This window comes from Pyrus communis, chromosome 17 (assembly GCF_041283825.1).
Source record: "Pyrus communis isolate YQ-2024b chromosome 17, ASM4128382v1, whole genome shotgun sequence".
Taxonomy (NCBI): domain Eukaryota; kingdom Viridiplantae; phylum Streptophyta; class Magnoliopsida; order Rosales; family Rosaceae; genus Pyrus; species Pyrus communis.
The window spans coordinates 26,827,525-26,844,458 of record NC_142581.1 but is presented as its reverse complement, the minus strand read 5'-3'; the positions used below and the strand labels follow the sequence as shown (position 1 = coordinate 26,844,458).

At 38.1% G+C, this 16,934-nt stretch overlaps 2 protein-coding genes and 1 pseudogene across 2 annotated transcripts; 2 read left to right on the top strand and 1 right to left on the bottom strand.

The window, feature by feature from the left end:
* Positions 1-311: 311 nt before the first annotated feature.
* Positions 312-7,459, bottom strand: RAD4 (DNA repair protein Rad4 family). Its single transcript, XM_068447336.2, has 13 exons — positions 7,303-7,459; positions 6,232-6,344; positions 5,840-6,139; positions 5,664-5,756; positions 5,431-5,523; positions 5,239-5,337; positions 4,963-5,012; positions 3,801-4,541; positions 2,179-2,422; positions 1,892-2,086; positions 1,617-1,769; positions 1,173-1,382; positions 312-961 (listed from the first exon to the last, which is right to left on the bottom strand). The coding sequence occupies exons 1-13, from the start codon at positions 7,346-7,348 to the stop codon at positions 569-571; spliced, it is 2,730 nt and encodes a 909-aa protein (XP_068303437.2). The 5' UTR covers positions 7,349-7,459; the 3' UTR covers positions 312-568.
* Positions 7,460-9,732: 2,273 nt separating this feature from the next.
* Positions 9,733-15,417, top strand: LOC137707765 (THO complex subunit 4C-like). Its single transcript, XM_088689454.1, has 6 exons — positions 9,733-9,967; positions 10,240-11,025; positions 11,119-11,187; positions 11,937-12,124; positions 13,436-13,492; positions 14,957-15,417. Exons 4-6 carry the CDS (start codon positions 12,024-12,026, stop codon positions 15,135-15,137), a joined length of 339 nt encoding a protein of 112 aa, XP_088545580.1. The 5' UTR covers positions 9,733-9,967; positions 10,240-11,025; positions 11,119-11,187; positions 11,937-12,023; the 3' UTR covers positions 15,138-15,417.
* LOC148689741 (THO complex subunit 4C pseudogene) lies at positions 10,291-11,274 on the top strand (annotated as a pseudogene).
* Positions 15,418-16,934: the final 1,517 nt, after the last annotated feature.

Here is a 16,934-nt window from a genome sequence, read left to right as displayed (position 1 = left end):
GATTCCTATATGAGCTTAACATATTGGTATTTTTGTCAATATATTGGTGCCACGCTCACTTTTTTGGCCAATAATATATTGTCATGTAAAAAGAAACTTAAAATATGTTAATGTATTATTGCATGGAGACGCCACGATGACAGACAACCGGGAATGAAGCAGGGTAAAGACCAGATCTTGACATTTCCAGCCTTCAGAGTATTGCATATGCAATGTTTTTGTAGGCTAAAGAAATTCAAACAGCCTCTGGCGAAACATTCAAACCTCCAAAAAATAGCAACTGGTAAAAAACTGCTCAAAAGAACCATATAGAGAGTGTCAAATAACAAACGCAATAAATATAAAAGTTACCTAAGATCTATACAGTTTTACTATTTACTGCAACAGGACTGAGGACAGCCTCAAAATTTCTACACATCACTTACGATAACTCACCTTGAGTAATGCTAGACGCATTTACAGAGTCAAAAATAAAATGGAAGTTCGTTCTTCATTCCGAGGTTAGCCACTGATGCGTACAAAACAGCAGTATGGGGTCAAACCATACTCTTGAATTGCAATGGGAAGGCTACAGTTGTTCAACTTGCACTGAGAATCCACATTGACACCTCTTTGTCAGCACCAAGTTTCCCTCATCAAAACTCTGGTTTTCGGTCAAGAATACATGCTCGTGATCTTCAGGCATGGAAGCTGATGGATCAGCTGTCCTCTTTTCAGGCACATTTTGCTGGCATGCAAGAGATTGCTTATCATTCTGACGATCATCAACCTGTACGTCTATGTTGCTATTCACCTTGTTGGCGTCAACTGATGCTACAGAAGAGGGGGAGTCCCCATAGCGGTTGTTTAACCTTTGTCGAGTTACAATCGAACAGAGAAGCTGATACCACCGAGAAATAGCCTGCCCTTCGTTTCTTTTCTTTTCTGCAGCGTCTCTTCTTTCCTCTTCCTCTGCATATGCCTAAAGAACAAGCGACCCACAAATTTGGTCAAGATTATCTACGTCAAATGTGCTGGCAAATTAAAAAATTCATAACATAAACTCCGAAGTATTGATAATATTATAGTATGGTTTGGAAATTCGAAAACTCAAACGAAATTCAAATGAATCACAATGAAAATATAAACTTATCAAGGACCACAGTCCACTCAAAAGTAGCAAAGTACTTTACCTCCAATATTGCATCCTTGAACTCAGAGCAGACTACTATACCATCAAAGACAGGAAACGATTGACCGTTTTTATATTCAAAACCAACCATGGCGGAAGCATAATCAATTTCCAGTCTCTTGGCAACATAAAACAGCCTCGGCAACCTCAAATGCACAGTCCCTGGCGGAAGGCACTTCTCAGACCATACTTCTACATTACCATAATCATTCTATATATCAAAAATAGCATTTGTCAGTAACAATAGAATGCTAAACTTCTCCCCTGTGCATAAAGACAATTTAGTCAAATGGAAGGGAAAGCGAAGTACTAACAGCCACTTGCAGAGTAGAAAAAAAAAAAAGAGAGTAAATATTGAAACAGAAGAAGATAATGATGCTCAATCCATAACCCATGTACACTTCCAATGTGAATGAACATCCGCAGAAAATTATAGGTAAATCACCTTTGGCACTATCCCATTAACAGCATGAGGCAGATGCAATGGTTCAAGTTGCCACTTCCCATAAAGTTCAAGAGTTCGTTTTGAATTACCCCCAACAAAATCCTCAGATTCAGGTACCTGTGCCTTTTGGACTTTTGGAGAACGTTTCAACTCCTGAAAAAGAAAAATGGAATGGGAGGTGAGGAAGTGAATATAAGGAATGGACAATGAGCAAAGAGTAAAAGAGTTAATGCATCAAGTACTCCACAAACTATCAAGTATCAACCAAACCAGACCTTCACAGGATGCTCATTGGTTTTAACTTGTAGCCCCTCCCGCAGCCATCTTTCTCTTGTCTTTAGTGTTTGCACACATGTCCTAGGGTAAACTGGATGACCAGAACAAAAACCCAAAACAGGGCCATTCGGATGAAGTACCTGATCCCTTGTAAGCCATTTTTCTATAGCATATAATTGATGGTTTTTATAGGCCTGCATATGGAAGTTCAAATGTTCAGCAAGAGAAAACTAGCAGCTGCACAACTGGAACATCATTGTAATGCAACAATATCAATTCACTATACCTGCTGATTAGTTGGAAGAGGCTCAGTTAAGGCCCTAGTTTCCAACTCCATATCCTCAAGAGAATTTCGGGAAGCATCAATCATAGTTGGATGATAATCCATGGTCGCACCATTCCCTTCTTTCTCCAACTTAACTATGCCACATGTTGCTCTCACCTCTAAAGTTCTCAAGGGTGCCAGTACTGTGTCCCACCATATTGAATTGACTCGTTGGGATGCTATCTGATACCACTTCAGACAGTACCTGTGGTGTGAACATGTTGGTGAAAGAAGTGGGAGAACAATATTACTAATACAACAACCAAGCCTTATCCCACTAAGTGGGGTTGGCTGTATAATAATATACAGTCCTGCTATCTTGATGTCAGACTCTTAAATAGGAACTGGAACACCACAGGTTAAATTATACTCAAACACAAGTGAAGCATAAGATTTGCACGAAAGCAAGCAAGTGCAGTTGAACAAGACTTTCTTTTTGGTAAAGGAAAAAAATAGGAGAGCTAGATAATAACCCAAATTCTCATGCATAAAAACAAAGAATATGAAATCAATTAGACAGTTTGGCCGGTTGCTTACATCCACCCTCAGTTTCCTGGGAATTTATAAATCCTCCAAATTCAAATATGGATTATGGTAACTCCGAAAACCTTACACTCCACTATTAGACAGAAAATTCACCCAAAATCTTTGGGACTCAAGACCAGAAATACACAGCACAATCTAAACACTTCTCTGCGGTGATTGTCACTGGGGAGATTCAAAGGTTTACAAATAAACGCAATGGTATAGATCATATTAGTGAAGTGACCAATACTCTCACTGTTCTAAATCTTCCTCTCCAATTGAACTCAACCAAGAGGAGAAGGTAAATAGATTTGGTCTCTAAGAATTCTTTCTCACATCTCGGAGGAATGAAGAGGAGTAAACAGATGAATAACAAGAAACGCTGTTTATAACGTATTTTATCGAAGGTGCAGTCTACTCTGAAAAGATGTGTGACTTTAACCCCAGAAAGTGTCGTCAACTCCACAGAGCAAACAGTAGACCGGGGGGTTAAAGAACTAAAATGGTTTTGGATTCTGCCAGGAACAATGAACAAGGGACTACATGTCACTCAACGGACCGGGCCAGTCAACTGGGACTACTGACATCACACAGAGAGAGATAAAACATTATGACAATTGGTTGGGGCGAATTATGATTTCAAATGGTAAGAAACATTGGTCGTTTCCTTTCCAGTGGTAAATCATCGTACCCCAGGAATTTAAGAATGAATGGCATGGATTCACATCTTATAGCGGAAACATGCACAGCCAAAGATGAAGACCAGATGTTTAAAAGAAGATGAAGAAAAGAGAGACTTTATAGATGAACTTGAATTCAAAAATATAAGATAGGCCTTTAATGTAGTCCATTTCTGCATTCTGAAATGCCTAGAGAACTTAATCAGGTCCAAGCTCAGGACTAAGGAATTTAAACAAGCAAACCATGATGTGGACTTACACTTTTTGCAGTAGGAGGCTAATAGTGTTAGAAATATATGCAACAGTTAAAGAAACTGCTTTTCATAATGGAAATGGTGTATATAGAATCATAGATAAAATCAAAGATAACAAACCAACCTGCGAGTCACATCTTTCGCCCCATTCCCGGCAAAAGCAACAGCATATCTCAAAGACGTTTTGCATGCAGCAGCTATGGCTTCAACCTTCTGCTCTCCATCAATAATTCCATTGATAGCATCTATATGCACCCACTTCCCCTGACAGTATACTTCCGCCCAGTACAAAGGAGATCCTTCTTTTCTCGAGCCAACCGCAGTAGAGATACTCTGGGAAGGGTTTTGTGATTCTTCACAAACAATTCTTTTCATTCTTTTCGGGTCAGGGAAATTTGCAAAATTTCCACTCAAGTCCTTCTGACCTGAACCCATTTCTCTATCTGCAGTCGGCACTGCTGTGGCAGAAAGAGCCATTTGCAACTGCATTTCGAACTCATGATCCCCTTTCCTCTTTGATCCCAGAGATTTCTCATTAACGTTTGCTTGAGAGATGTCATATCGTGTTGCAGAAGTATCTGACAATTTATCATTCGTCACATAAGCGATACCAGAGCTTGTGGGCAGAGTATTGTTTCTTGTGGGGTCCTTACTTTCGCTTGAACACGCCCGAGAAGTTCCATAGACATTGCCACTCGTATTACATGAAAGTGATTTGGCAGGAGAGACAGAGACCTTTTGTCTAGCCACCATTGGGGTCGAAGAATTGAATATTCTCCTACTCGATCTGCTTGCATCTTCACTAGAATATTCAGTCTTGCCAGCTTCTGGTTTTAAAGAGGCAACATCCAAAACCGAGACGAACCTGCCAAGAAACCAACAGAGTTCAACAAGAATGAACTTTACCATATCTCAATGTTGTGGAAGAAGAAGGGTAATCAAGAAAATCAGTAACTCGCAAATAAAGAGATCTGCGGAAGTGCAATAACTAGACAATAAGAACAGCAATATTCTAAGAGATCTTAGGCGAATATTGTATCTAATTTTCAATGAGAGAAAAATGGAGAAGCATGGAGTATGCCTCAAAATTAAAAGTCTTCTATAAGAATGGCTTTTTCTTTTTCTCTTTTTACTCCGAAAAAGCACCATCACAGAAAAGACAACCTATCATGTGTGCAAACGCGCACACACTTAAAATTCAGACTAAAGATAATTATACTTAAAAGAACTGATTATCAGCCGGACTATAAAATATATCAGTTGTCATAATTGATATGATATCACACCGGGTTGTCAGACTTAATGCTCTGAAGAGTGCCACAGACAAAGCAGCAATCTGCAACAAAAATGACATTTGAAAATTAGTAGAAAACAAAGCAACATTAAAGCAATAAATAAAACATTTGTAAATGAAGACTAAATCTTGATCATAGACTCCAATAGTTCATAAGTACCAGTCTACATCCAGCACCAGTGACTAGGTTTACATAAGATAACTGAATTCAGATGGACTCAGCCACATTTAAATCCCTTAACTGAAATGATATTAGGAAAAAACTGACCTCTTCTTGAGTTCCTTCATGAGTTTCAAGGGCAAATTTCAGACCCGAAGAAAATGGCCTGCTCACACTTGTACTTCGAACACGGAAGTTACTTTGAAACTGCAAATTATATGTGAACGAACCAACAAAAATAGAACAATCATATGCTAATCTACAAGTCTGCATGTATATAAAGTAAAATTAAAGACGTACCCAGAAGACTAGAGGACTAAAATCCTTTGTAGTAAGGTTTGCAACCTTGGATGTATTCAGCACGTGTAGTGGAAGCAGAGAAAGTAAAGCTGCCTGCCACAGTAATCAAATTTCCTCAGGAAGAAGTGGCATAGGTTCTTTTTTGTACCAAAAAATAATCAAGAGAAAGATTCTCTTCCACTCTCCTCAATTACTAATACTATTTAACAAAAAAAAAAAAAAAAAAAAAAAACCTGAATAAGAGCATCATCACAAGCTCTATCAATCAACCTTCCCCGTGCAAGTAAACAAAGTAAATGAACCCTATGAACAAGCTCAGCCAGTTCCTGCAAGAAAACCAGAGAACTTCAGAATCTTTTAGCATAACAAAGATGCCAATGTAAATGCTAAATGAAAATCTTTGATTCACCTTATCTTCAGCAGAAGCCCGATGGATACGTTTCTTTCTTGTAGAATCTGGCGTCTCATTTAATTCAATAGTCACTTCATGATCACCAGCGAAATTAGAAATGGGTATTGAACCCTCTTCCCAATCTGAGTCATCCAGTTCTTCCCTAATGTTTGTGGAAGTGCATCCAAAGCTTTCCCCATCAACTTTCTCTTCTGCAGAGACCTTTCGCTTTGCATCTTTACTACAACCCTCAGATTCCAAAATATTCCCTCTGACTCTTGAATCGACATCTCTGTCTCTTTTTGGCTCACTCTCAGGCTGAAATATAAACAGCATAAGACAAACCCTCCACTTTTCTAAGTATTTGATTGATTTTCCGAAGTATATGTGCTCATATAATGGGGACAAACCTTTCCGATTGAATCACATGGACGCAGACTATTGTTAGGTTTCCTTTTCCCAGTTTTATTGGCACGCCCCAGAAGTTTGCTGACAGCCTCATGTGATATGTCAGCAAGAGTTCCTGAAATCAAGATTAAGTGCTAACTACAAATCCATGACATAATTTGTTGACGCTCCTTAAGCAGAGCACAGTTTTAACCAACAATAGCATTAATTTCACGGATGTGCATCGCCATTAAATGACTCTAAGTGTCTTCTGATGCTTTCCTTCAACGTGCAATGCAACAAATATACAGGCAGTCACACACAGAGCAAAAAATGCAAATAAGCAAAAGGAAAACCAAAAAAAAGGCAACCAGAAGCATGTGCTAATCTCAATGCATATGCACCGCAGAAGTGCAAATGTACTTCAATGCATATGCACTGCAGAAGTGCTAATCTCAATACCTAAATTCCATTTTCGTACATGTGCTTTATCTCTGGACTCTAATCAATTAATTAGCCTTCTGAAAAACTAAAATAACAACACTCAGCTGAACTCAAACAGGAAGTAGACACTAATGTTTAATTCAATTCCATCTCACTAAAATTCATAAAGTCTTCAAATTTCAATTTCTCCTCCTTTCCGGAGGCATGGGGCCAAGTTGGCTAGAGCAGTGTGCTCCACCCTCTTCACCCAAGTTTGAATCCCCCACCTCGTAGTTCAGAAGAATTTAGTGTAATTATCCTATCATTTGTCAAAAAATAAAAAAATTCTCCTCCTTTCCTCCCCCACAAATCCTCAGCAACCTAAATAAGCAAAGATTCTATTAAAAAAAAAAAAACAGAAACACCAACGAGCACTCCGAAACGAAATCAACCAACCCAGAAGTTTCTTGTGGATTATCTTTCCTCCACAATGCAACATACTGTAATTAAGTATAAACGACAGCCATTCTAATCGTTGCATCGTTGGTTAACCCCACATTGAAGTTTTTGGCTTTTTCATTTTTCTGCTTACTTTCTCGCAAACCAAACAGAACCAGAAAACAAAACAGAACAACGAGTTTGTAGGAGCGGAGAAAGCAATGAGAATCTACCTGATGACGATTGTTTGGAACGGTTCGTCTTGTTTTCGCTTCGCATTTTTTGCAGCTTCAACCGTTGTGAGAGAGAGAGTCCTCGCGCGTAAAACTGTTGAAGAAAAGGGGGAAACCCTATGAACCCTACTAAATTGGCCCTTTGTCTTAACTGTAGTTTTATTTTTCGATATAAAAATTTTGGATAACTGAGTATAAAATTTTAAAATACCAATAACAATTCAATTTATTCTTATTATTATTAATTTCTTTCTCACACTACCAAATCCGAGTTCGATATGAGGCGGACGGTAGAACTCCCGGTAGAAAGAGATTTTGCTAACAAAAAAAACTTTCAATGTTGCCCCACATCTCTTCCTTTTCCAAATTTTTTTGTGAATATTGGTTTTTTTTTTTTTTTTTTTTGAAATAGAGGTGTGCTTCCTTGGAACTGCCATTAAAATGTTATAATAGGATTTTTGGTTGGACGTGAAAGACATCTATTGTTCAAAATCAATTGTTCTTTGCTATTCTCTTATCTATTTTTTTATTTCTCTAAATTTGACTTCAAAAAAAAAGAGAGCGGGGTGTTAAAAATCACATAAAATATCAGTAAAAATGATACGGTACACTATGCCAAATAGATTGAAGTTGATACAACAAAAAAATATAATACAAACAAAAACGAAAGATTGTCTGTCATTTTCTTCATATTTTTGCCATGTTACATTTATACATATAATAAAAAAAATCTAAAAATTTAATAACCCAACCCTATCAACCACTCGGCCATCTTTCCAAAAGATAATTTCTACTTTATTTTTATTCCACCCTAGAACACGACATATGAGTTGATACCATCCCCTAGTTCAAACTTGAACCCGATCATATACGTATACTAAATTATTAACACAATTTTTAAAAACTAGGTTTGTGTGTCCTCTTTATTTGTCTTGTAGTGTCTCATTTTTTTTTTTTACTAATACACTTCGTGGAATTAAAAAAAAAAAGAAGTTATTTTCTTTGTTATTAGGTTTGTTTTGTTTACATACTTACCTAGTTGTTAATTGATTAACTTGTGCTGCATAATCAAATTTTAGAGATTTTCTTTATGATAAGCAGGTTGGTTGGTGCGCGTTTAAAGGTTGTGGACAACACCTCCCAACCCCGCCCTCCCGTTGCCATCCCTATTTGAAAGTAACATTAAGATTTTCTTTTGAAATAGATTAAAACGCATATTTTTGACAAATTTTAAAATGTATGTCAAAATTTAACTAAAAAATTACAAAACTAAAAAAGTTATTAAACCAAATACAAGACTGAAGATAATAATGATCAAGAATAACAAATCTGCAGTTGTTACATTTGCTTTCTTATATAACATTACCATATGGACGCACATAAAGCGTGTGAATCGGTTTATTTTTTATTTTATTTTAAAGGAATGATAGAGAAGAGAATGAGAAGAGAGGCTTGTTTTTATTTTTATTTTAATTAGAAATATGTTAGAGTCACAAGCAAGTGATGCATTAAAAAACAAAAGGGTAAAATTTTGATCTTGTGAAATTACATTATTATCTATGTTATTTTGTTTATATTCAGTTTTGATTAGAGAGAGGTGTTTTTTATTTATTTATTTATTATTTATTTTTTATTTATTTAAACAAACGATATTATTTACATTAAGGGGATGGGGATGGATGGTGTGACATCCCACATCGTCCAAGGGAGTGATCCTTATATGTATATTCCCATCCTTACCTAGAACGAGGCCTTTTGGGAGCTCACTGGCTTCGAGTTCCATCGGAACTCCGAAGTTAAGCGAGAAGGGGGCTAGAGCAATCCCATGATGGATGACCCACTGGGAAGTTGCTCGTGAGTTCCCAAAAACAAAACCGTGAGGGAATGGTAAGCCCAAAGCGGACAATATCATGCTATGGTGGTGGAGTGGGTTCGGGAAATGATCTGCCCCGGGCCGGGATGTGATAGATGGTCTAAGCATTGGTTCACATTCAGTATCAAACTAAAGATCTTTTATTTATAAGTGAAGAAGAATACCACTAGATCGTAGTACTAAATGACTGTTTGATTAAATAGTCAGAATAATAATTTTATGAGGTTTTGGTTAACAATGAAAGTTGTTTATATGTCCAAACAAAAAAAGAAAAAAATTAGAAATATAACAAAAAATCTTACTAAAGAAGAAATAAATAAAGAATAGTGCTATTCACACACTTACTTTTACCTTTTATATACTCTTGCTAATTTTTCTTATTAATCTTCTTTAATTTATCTAATTGATGATCTAAATTATTACGGGTGTATCAAAAATAAAAATGGCGGTGTGAATAGATAAATAAGTAGATATCATTGATGATCTGTGTCCCAACCGCGAACGAAACAGCGTTTCCTCCAAAACAAGTGAAAATCCCAAACGCCCGCCTTTTCCCTGAACTTACCACAAAACAAGTGAAAATCCCAAGCACCGCCTTTCCCAGAACTTACCACAAAAAGGGCCTTGGGAAACCCTAATTCCTGTCCTCTGTGTTATAAACCTAACCCACTCGTCTTCGTCCACATCTCACACTTCCCTTTCTCTCAGCGCGCAGTCTCTCTTCCTCTTGCACTTTCCTCCTCGATCGTTTCTTCGGTTCGTCGGAACCGTCTCTTCTCTAATCGTTCTCTGGTATGTTCTCTTCTCTCTTTCTTTCTGTGCCCTAATTCTTTGTTACTGTACACCTTTTGGGGTTTCTGATTTGAAATCTTTGTAATTTTGTAGATTTATTTCTTTGTTCTCGTCGATGCGAAAATTCGCTTTGATTTTAGGTTTTTGCTGATCCGATTTGCCCCTTTTTTTACCTAAATGAGTAATCTTTGATTGCTGTGTGCATAATATGATTCACGAGTTAGATGTTGTCATTATATATATAATTTTTGTTCTATTTTTTGTAATTGCAGGTTTAGATCTCATTCGTAGCAAAAGGATTTCAATTGTAATATCTTGATTCGATGTCGACCGCTTTGGATATGTCGCTTGATGACATGATTAAGAACAGCAGGGGTAATCGTGAGAGAAATAGAGAACAACGTGGTAGGGGTTCTCGTGGCCGTGGAGGACCACGTGGCTCCTTTAATGCTGGGAGGATGGCCGCTGGAAGAATTCCAGCTGGAAGGATGGCCAGTGGAAGAATTCCAGCTGGAAGAATGACAGGAGGAGTTCGTAGAGGTCCTCTCACGGTGAATGCTCGGCCATCCTCGTACACCATTGCCAAGGCAAGCTAAAAACTGTAGATGTTTAATGATATGCTTGAGAAATGATTTTATATCCCAAATACATGAGGATCTCTTAAACACATAGAAAGTCAAATACGAGAGGATCTGTGACGTATGTTGTTCATGGAGAAGCTCATTTTGGCTCATATTCTAAAGCGCTATCAACACCCACTGCATATGTACCGTTATCTTCAAGATTTATCTGTACTTGTGGGTTGTTGTGTTATTTTTCTGGGGACTTTGAGGAATGGCGAATTATCTTGTTATCTATTCATAAGCTGACATTTATTTCCCCCATCTGGATCTTTTTCTGCATGCTTTCATCAGTCTACACGCAGAACCAAGCGTTTCCCATGGCAGCCTGATTTGTTTGAAGACAGCCTTAGAGCTGCAGGGATATCAGGGATTGAGATTGGCACAAAGTTATATGTTTCCAACTTGGACTATGGAGTGACAAATGAGGATATAAGGGTACAACTTGAGCCATGTACTTTCATCTTATGCGCTTTCTTATCGAATTTCTTGTAACGTTCTCCTGAAACATCAACTGCAACTGCAACTCAGGAACTTTTCTCTGAGATCGGAGAGCTGAAGCGATATGCAGTACATTTTGACAAAAATGGTCGCCCAAGTGTGAGTTTTTTTGCTCAGTATTTAAAGTTCTTCCCTCTTATATTCTATCGTAATAGTAATAACAGTTTTGCTTATATTGGGCACTGATTTTTAGTTTAAGATCTTGATATTTGTTATAGATTCTACAAAGTAGTCAAATAAATCAAACTTGTATTCGAAGTCATGGTATTCATTTTAAAATCCTGGTATTTGAACAGATTTGAAACTAGCATGGTTCAATTGCGTTCAATCCCTATGCAGTTTCCATGTTAGCACGAGTAGACATTTTGGAAAGCGTTGCTCTTGTTAGTTTTCTCTTAATCGTTCTAATCCAAACGAGTTCCAACAAACTCTGTATATATCACACCCCTAACTTCATTTGTTTTTACATTGTTTGAGAGACATTGCGCTATGCTTGTCCATTAGACGTTTGATGTTTAATATTAGTCTGCCCTTTGGGCTGGATGGTTCTGCAAAAGCCAGCCGAGGTGCTATTTCCTTGTGTCATGATGTATCTACAACATTGTTATATGTGATACTCTGATATTTGAGCTTGATTTGTATTTTGATGTAGTTTATTTATGTTTTGACTATTGATATGGTTTGTCCATTAGGGAGTGTTGGTATTGTTCAGGTCTCTTGTCTGTGGTTATATGTTTTGCATTATTCTTAGCCAGAGTATAATTGTATATGTCCTTTTTACTATTTCATAGACAGGTTACCTTGGTGATCAAGTTTCATTGAGGGAAAATTTCTTCTTGTGTTATCAGGGTTCAGCTGAAGTGGTTTATACTAGAAGAAGTGATGCATTTGCAGCATTGAAGCGGTATAATAATGTTCTATTGGACGGGAAGCCTATGAAGATTGAGATTGTTGGTGCCACTGCAGGGATGCCTATTTCAGCTCGTGTGAATGTGACAGGCATGCATGGAAGGAAGAAAAGGACTGTTGTAATGACGTATGCTTTCTTTTTCCCCTTTCAGATTCTGCTTCTATCATAACTTTTAAGCAACTAATGCAATCATGAGCATGTACCCTGTTATGCATAAAACCAGATATTATTAATTGATTAAATTACACTAGAGATATATCAAGTTGTCGACATGCTTGCATCTATAGGCTACAGAATACAGGACGTTGGAGATGCCCATCACTAATTGTATCAGTCTTAGTGTAAATTCTACCAGTTTTTTTGTCTGCAATTATGGACAATACCCATCTCCCGTTTACATTATCTAATATCTTACGATGACACCAGGAACATTGTCATTTGTTATTTTCTTTTAGATGGTTTGGTTGAATGTGAATATATTAATATTACCAACAAATTTATTTTACTTGGTATGAATTGATGCGTTCCATTGTGATATCAGTATGTTCCTTAGTCTCCAGTGGGTGGGATTCCCAGGTTGTGGGGAGAGGTTCTATCTGAAATCCTCAGAAGTACAGTCTCAATGTTACCATCTATTCTCCCTTTTGTGAAAGTAGGGGGTGGGGAATCGGGAGAGTGCACCTTTGGGTAGATGGTGGGGGTGTCATCTTTTGATCTTTATTTCCTTCCTCATTTAGTTTTGAATTGCAGTGACTCGGAAACTTAGATAGTTCCAGTTGTGCAAACGTTTCTCCTGTCTTCTTATATATCTTTGCATTCAAGTTGCATTCAACTTGTGCAAATCCTTTTTTTCTCCAATGGTCACCAGTCAACTGGATCCTTCCTAGGTTGATTTGGCAGCTGGTATCCTGACTTCCAACCAAGGTGAAAATTCTCTATTGGTTGGTTGTACATGGAAAAAAGACCTGTTGCATGTTAATTTCTACGTTGGAGTGTTTTCAGCAAGGAGGGGAGCAAATGGGCCATTTATTTTTTCCTTGCAGATGCACTAGACCAATTTAGAACAGATTGTTGCAGGGAATTGGTTGGGTGTGGGTGTGCCAGCAGAACTGTTACTGAGGATTAACTGGGTTATGGTGTTCTGACTGTTGGTTTAGGTGTTTTCTGGGTTTGGTGCTATGAGATGTACTGCTTGTTCATGGTTCTTGTAGTTCCTTTTGTATCTTCTTAGTATAATTCATATTTATTATGCCAAATATGTTGCATGTCTCCTGATAATCGGTTGTTTACTTTCCTGGATGTCAGTCGGCATAAAAAGTTTCTGATACTCCATGATTCGTTAGGCTCTTTGTATGTTGCGAGGTGCTGTTACTGTTGGATGAGATAAAGTAAGGATATTTATATCTTTGTTCTCCACTTACACAATTTGTAATGCAGGCCCGGACCTGGTAATGCTGGTGGCTATGCTATGCCTATGGTTAATCGTGGTCCTAGGTAAGATCTTATCTTTTACCTTGTGACGATGCAATTGTGTCTTTTTGAACTATCACTGTCTTATTTTAGTGACGTAATATGCTAGAATTCCAATGTTTGGTGCATTTCTTAAAAAGAACTCTAAACTAAAAATATTAGATGTATATGTTCAGTCATCTTAGATGATGTATTAAATTGTTGGATAAAAATATAATTGGCCTCTGAGCAATGATACAGATAAAGTTGGAAGGGTATTAGCATGCTCGTCCATGTGCAAGGATAGTACGCATAATAATTCAATATAAATCTGAGGGCCGGTTTATAGGACCACAGTTTAGGGCATACAAGTAAATTATATGTGTTCTATTAACTGTTGAGTTTTATTCAACGGTTTAAAAGTTAGAGCATGGTAATTACTTTACTAAAAGTAGGGTAAAACTTAGGTTTGAAGTGTTTTTTAAGATGGGTGATGAGGTTTCAATTTTCTCATATTGCACCCTAAGGTTTTGTAATTGTATCATTTTACACCTTTTGTCTATTTGAATGTTTAATTCTCCATTAAATTAATGAGATTTTTAGTCAAATTAGTACAGATGTGGCTTATATTATATGTCAACCCAATTACGGCTTCAATGCACACCATGTCATCAATTTGATGAAGATTCAATTATTTTGTTAGACAAAAGGCATAAATTGATACAATTTTAAACCCTCGGGATGTAATGTGAAAAATTGAAAACCGGCCCAATTTGAAATACCTAAACCTAAAGGGTGTAAATTGAGTTAGCCCTTGGAAGTGTAATAAGATCTCAAGTTTTGTAGCATGCACACAGGTAAAAGGGTATAGACTGCAGTCGTATTTTCTCTACTGCTATCTCTGTATGATGTTCTATGGCTGTCTGGTTGCCAAATTGATATTGCTAGTTGGGTATTTTTGGGATGTCAATGAGATGACAAGTAGGTGGTGTGGGATCGTTAAAGATGGACAAGGCTTCAAATGTTTCATTTTTTTGGGGCTGTTGATGGCGTGCTCAATTGCTGTTTTGTTAATTAACTTTGGGAAACTTATGAGTTGAAAGTTGCAACTCAATAATGACTGCAGTAGCCTGCCTTAGCTTAGAAATGTATGTCACTTAACCACGTAAGAGCAAATCTGTATGATCAATTGAGTTTAGATGGTCGAATTCTTGTTTCTCTGTTTGGATGAACTCAGTAGACATATTTTAGGTACTATGAACTGATTTAGTTGTTTATCAGTGACCTAATTATAGTTTTGTCAAACTGCATTTCTACTTATTTGTCATATCAGAATGCATCTTTCCCTGATCAGACAGTACAGAAATTTCATTGTACAAACTATTCTGATCATTTCTGAGTTGTTTGAAGTCTACTTTGAAATCCCATTTTAACCAGACTTTTTTCAATTATCCTCGTGACTGCTATTTCAAGCCGTGATTACAGTTACAATGATTTTGGATTTTGTAGTAGGAGCAGTCGTGGAGGGAACAGAAATGGTCGCAGCAAACCACGTGGGAGTGGCAACGGCAGTGGTCGTGGACGCGGGCGTGGTCGTGGTGGAGAAGGGAGGAAGAAGCCTGTGGAGAAGTCGGTTGATGAACTCGACAAGGAACTCGATAGCTATCACGCAGATAACATGCAGGGTTAGTTCAAAACTGGAGCTGTGGAACTTTGCTTGCTGGTATCAGTCAGTGTTTGAGCTATGGTAGCTGTACAAAATATGACGGTTGTGATTTTCGGGATATAGACTAATTTCTGCTTGGATGTTCTCTAATGCTTTTCATCATGGGCCAGCAAATTTAGAGGAAGCAAAATGTTGGCTTGATTTGGAAGTTGTTTTGTTGGTTGGTAGCATTTTATTTTGTGTAAAACGATGCTTTAATGTATGTTCCTATGATTTTGCTAAATGAGATAAATTAGTTTGTGTATATTGTTTTTGCTAGATCGCACCAATCACCCAACTTTTCGTTTGCATCTTAGACCCAGTTTTATGAGTTACATTATGAATTTACCCGATGCGGGAAGTGCATCTGCCGTTACAGAGAGTTGTGGTATGTCGTTGTCGGAATTTCTTCCCGGGTGCAGATGGGTGTGGCGTGGTAACGGGTTTAAAGCGTGGCGAAAGAGATGAATATGAAGAACGGGAGTAAATTAGGGGTGGGCAAATGGGTAGTGGAACCTTGGGTTGGGGCGGGTAATCTAGGTTCGGGGTGGGTATGGGACGGGTTCTAATTTTTTTGGAGAGTAAACGGGGCAGGGCGAGACGGGCCGAGTTCAAATATTGAGAAGAACGGGACCCCGGATCGGCCCGTTTCTTAGTCCATCATCTAGGATCCCATCCTTTAGTCTGTAACTCGACTCATCTCCTCCCACCCACACACTCTGTCACTTGTCTTCTCCTCCTCAACCGCGACAACATCAAACTCAAAACCGCCGCCACTGTCGCACCACCCATCTCTTGATTTTCCTCCTCAACAACATCCCAAACTCAGAGAACCTAGGTCCAGGACCACGACTGCTTGATTAGCTTGTCCTCAACAACATCACGTTGAACTCTACAGTCCCAAGCAAAGAGGACAAAGACCCCTATCATCAACACCTCGAGAATGTCAAACACCACCATCGTCAACGCCATGCGAATCGAAATCGACCACCATGCCCTCTGTTCTTAGTCTTCCAGTGTCTCCTCTCATATCTTAATTTTCTGCAAGATTGGGCATCTGGCCCATCTGGGTTTTCATTAATTTGCAGGTACAGTGGGAAATCTGAGATGGGGTTTCTTTTTCTTCTTTTTTTTGAATTTGTTGTGGAGTTTAGACTTTAGTCTCATCCTTCTTCAATTTTGTTTCTAATGTTTAGATTAAGGAAAAATTGAAAGACAATGTTCTTGCATGTTGTTATCTGTGTAGGGATCTTATAATCGAAGGGTATAAACCTAGATCCCTTTTGTTGATTTTGAAAAGGAACTAGGGACAAAGTGATTGATTTTGAGTCTACTATTGAAATGGTATAAACCTAGATCCCTTTGTTGATTTCGGATATGGTGCCATGATTTTATATGTATGGATCCACAAAGAGAAGTACATACAAGGTGGTGATGGAGTCCGAGTTTATTGTGATGGTGAAGCAGCTAAGGGACTCGAGGTACTCGAGAATGGAGGAGTTTAGGAGACACGTGGACTTGCTAAGGAAGCTGAGGCACCCACACTTGGACCCGTAGGAACTGGCCCGTTTCAAAAGGGTCGAGTTAGGTTCGGATCCCATTTTGAAAAATCCAAAACCCGCCCCGCCCCATTTTATTTACAAACGAGTTCGATCCAGTTCCTTCAATTTTGAGCCCGGACCCGCCCAGCCCATGCCCCCCCCCTAGAGTAAATAAAGAATTGTTTTTGACAAGTAAATGGAGGGCAGAAAGTTGAATGTAAACAAAACCACTTAGGCCATC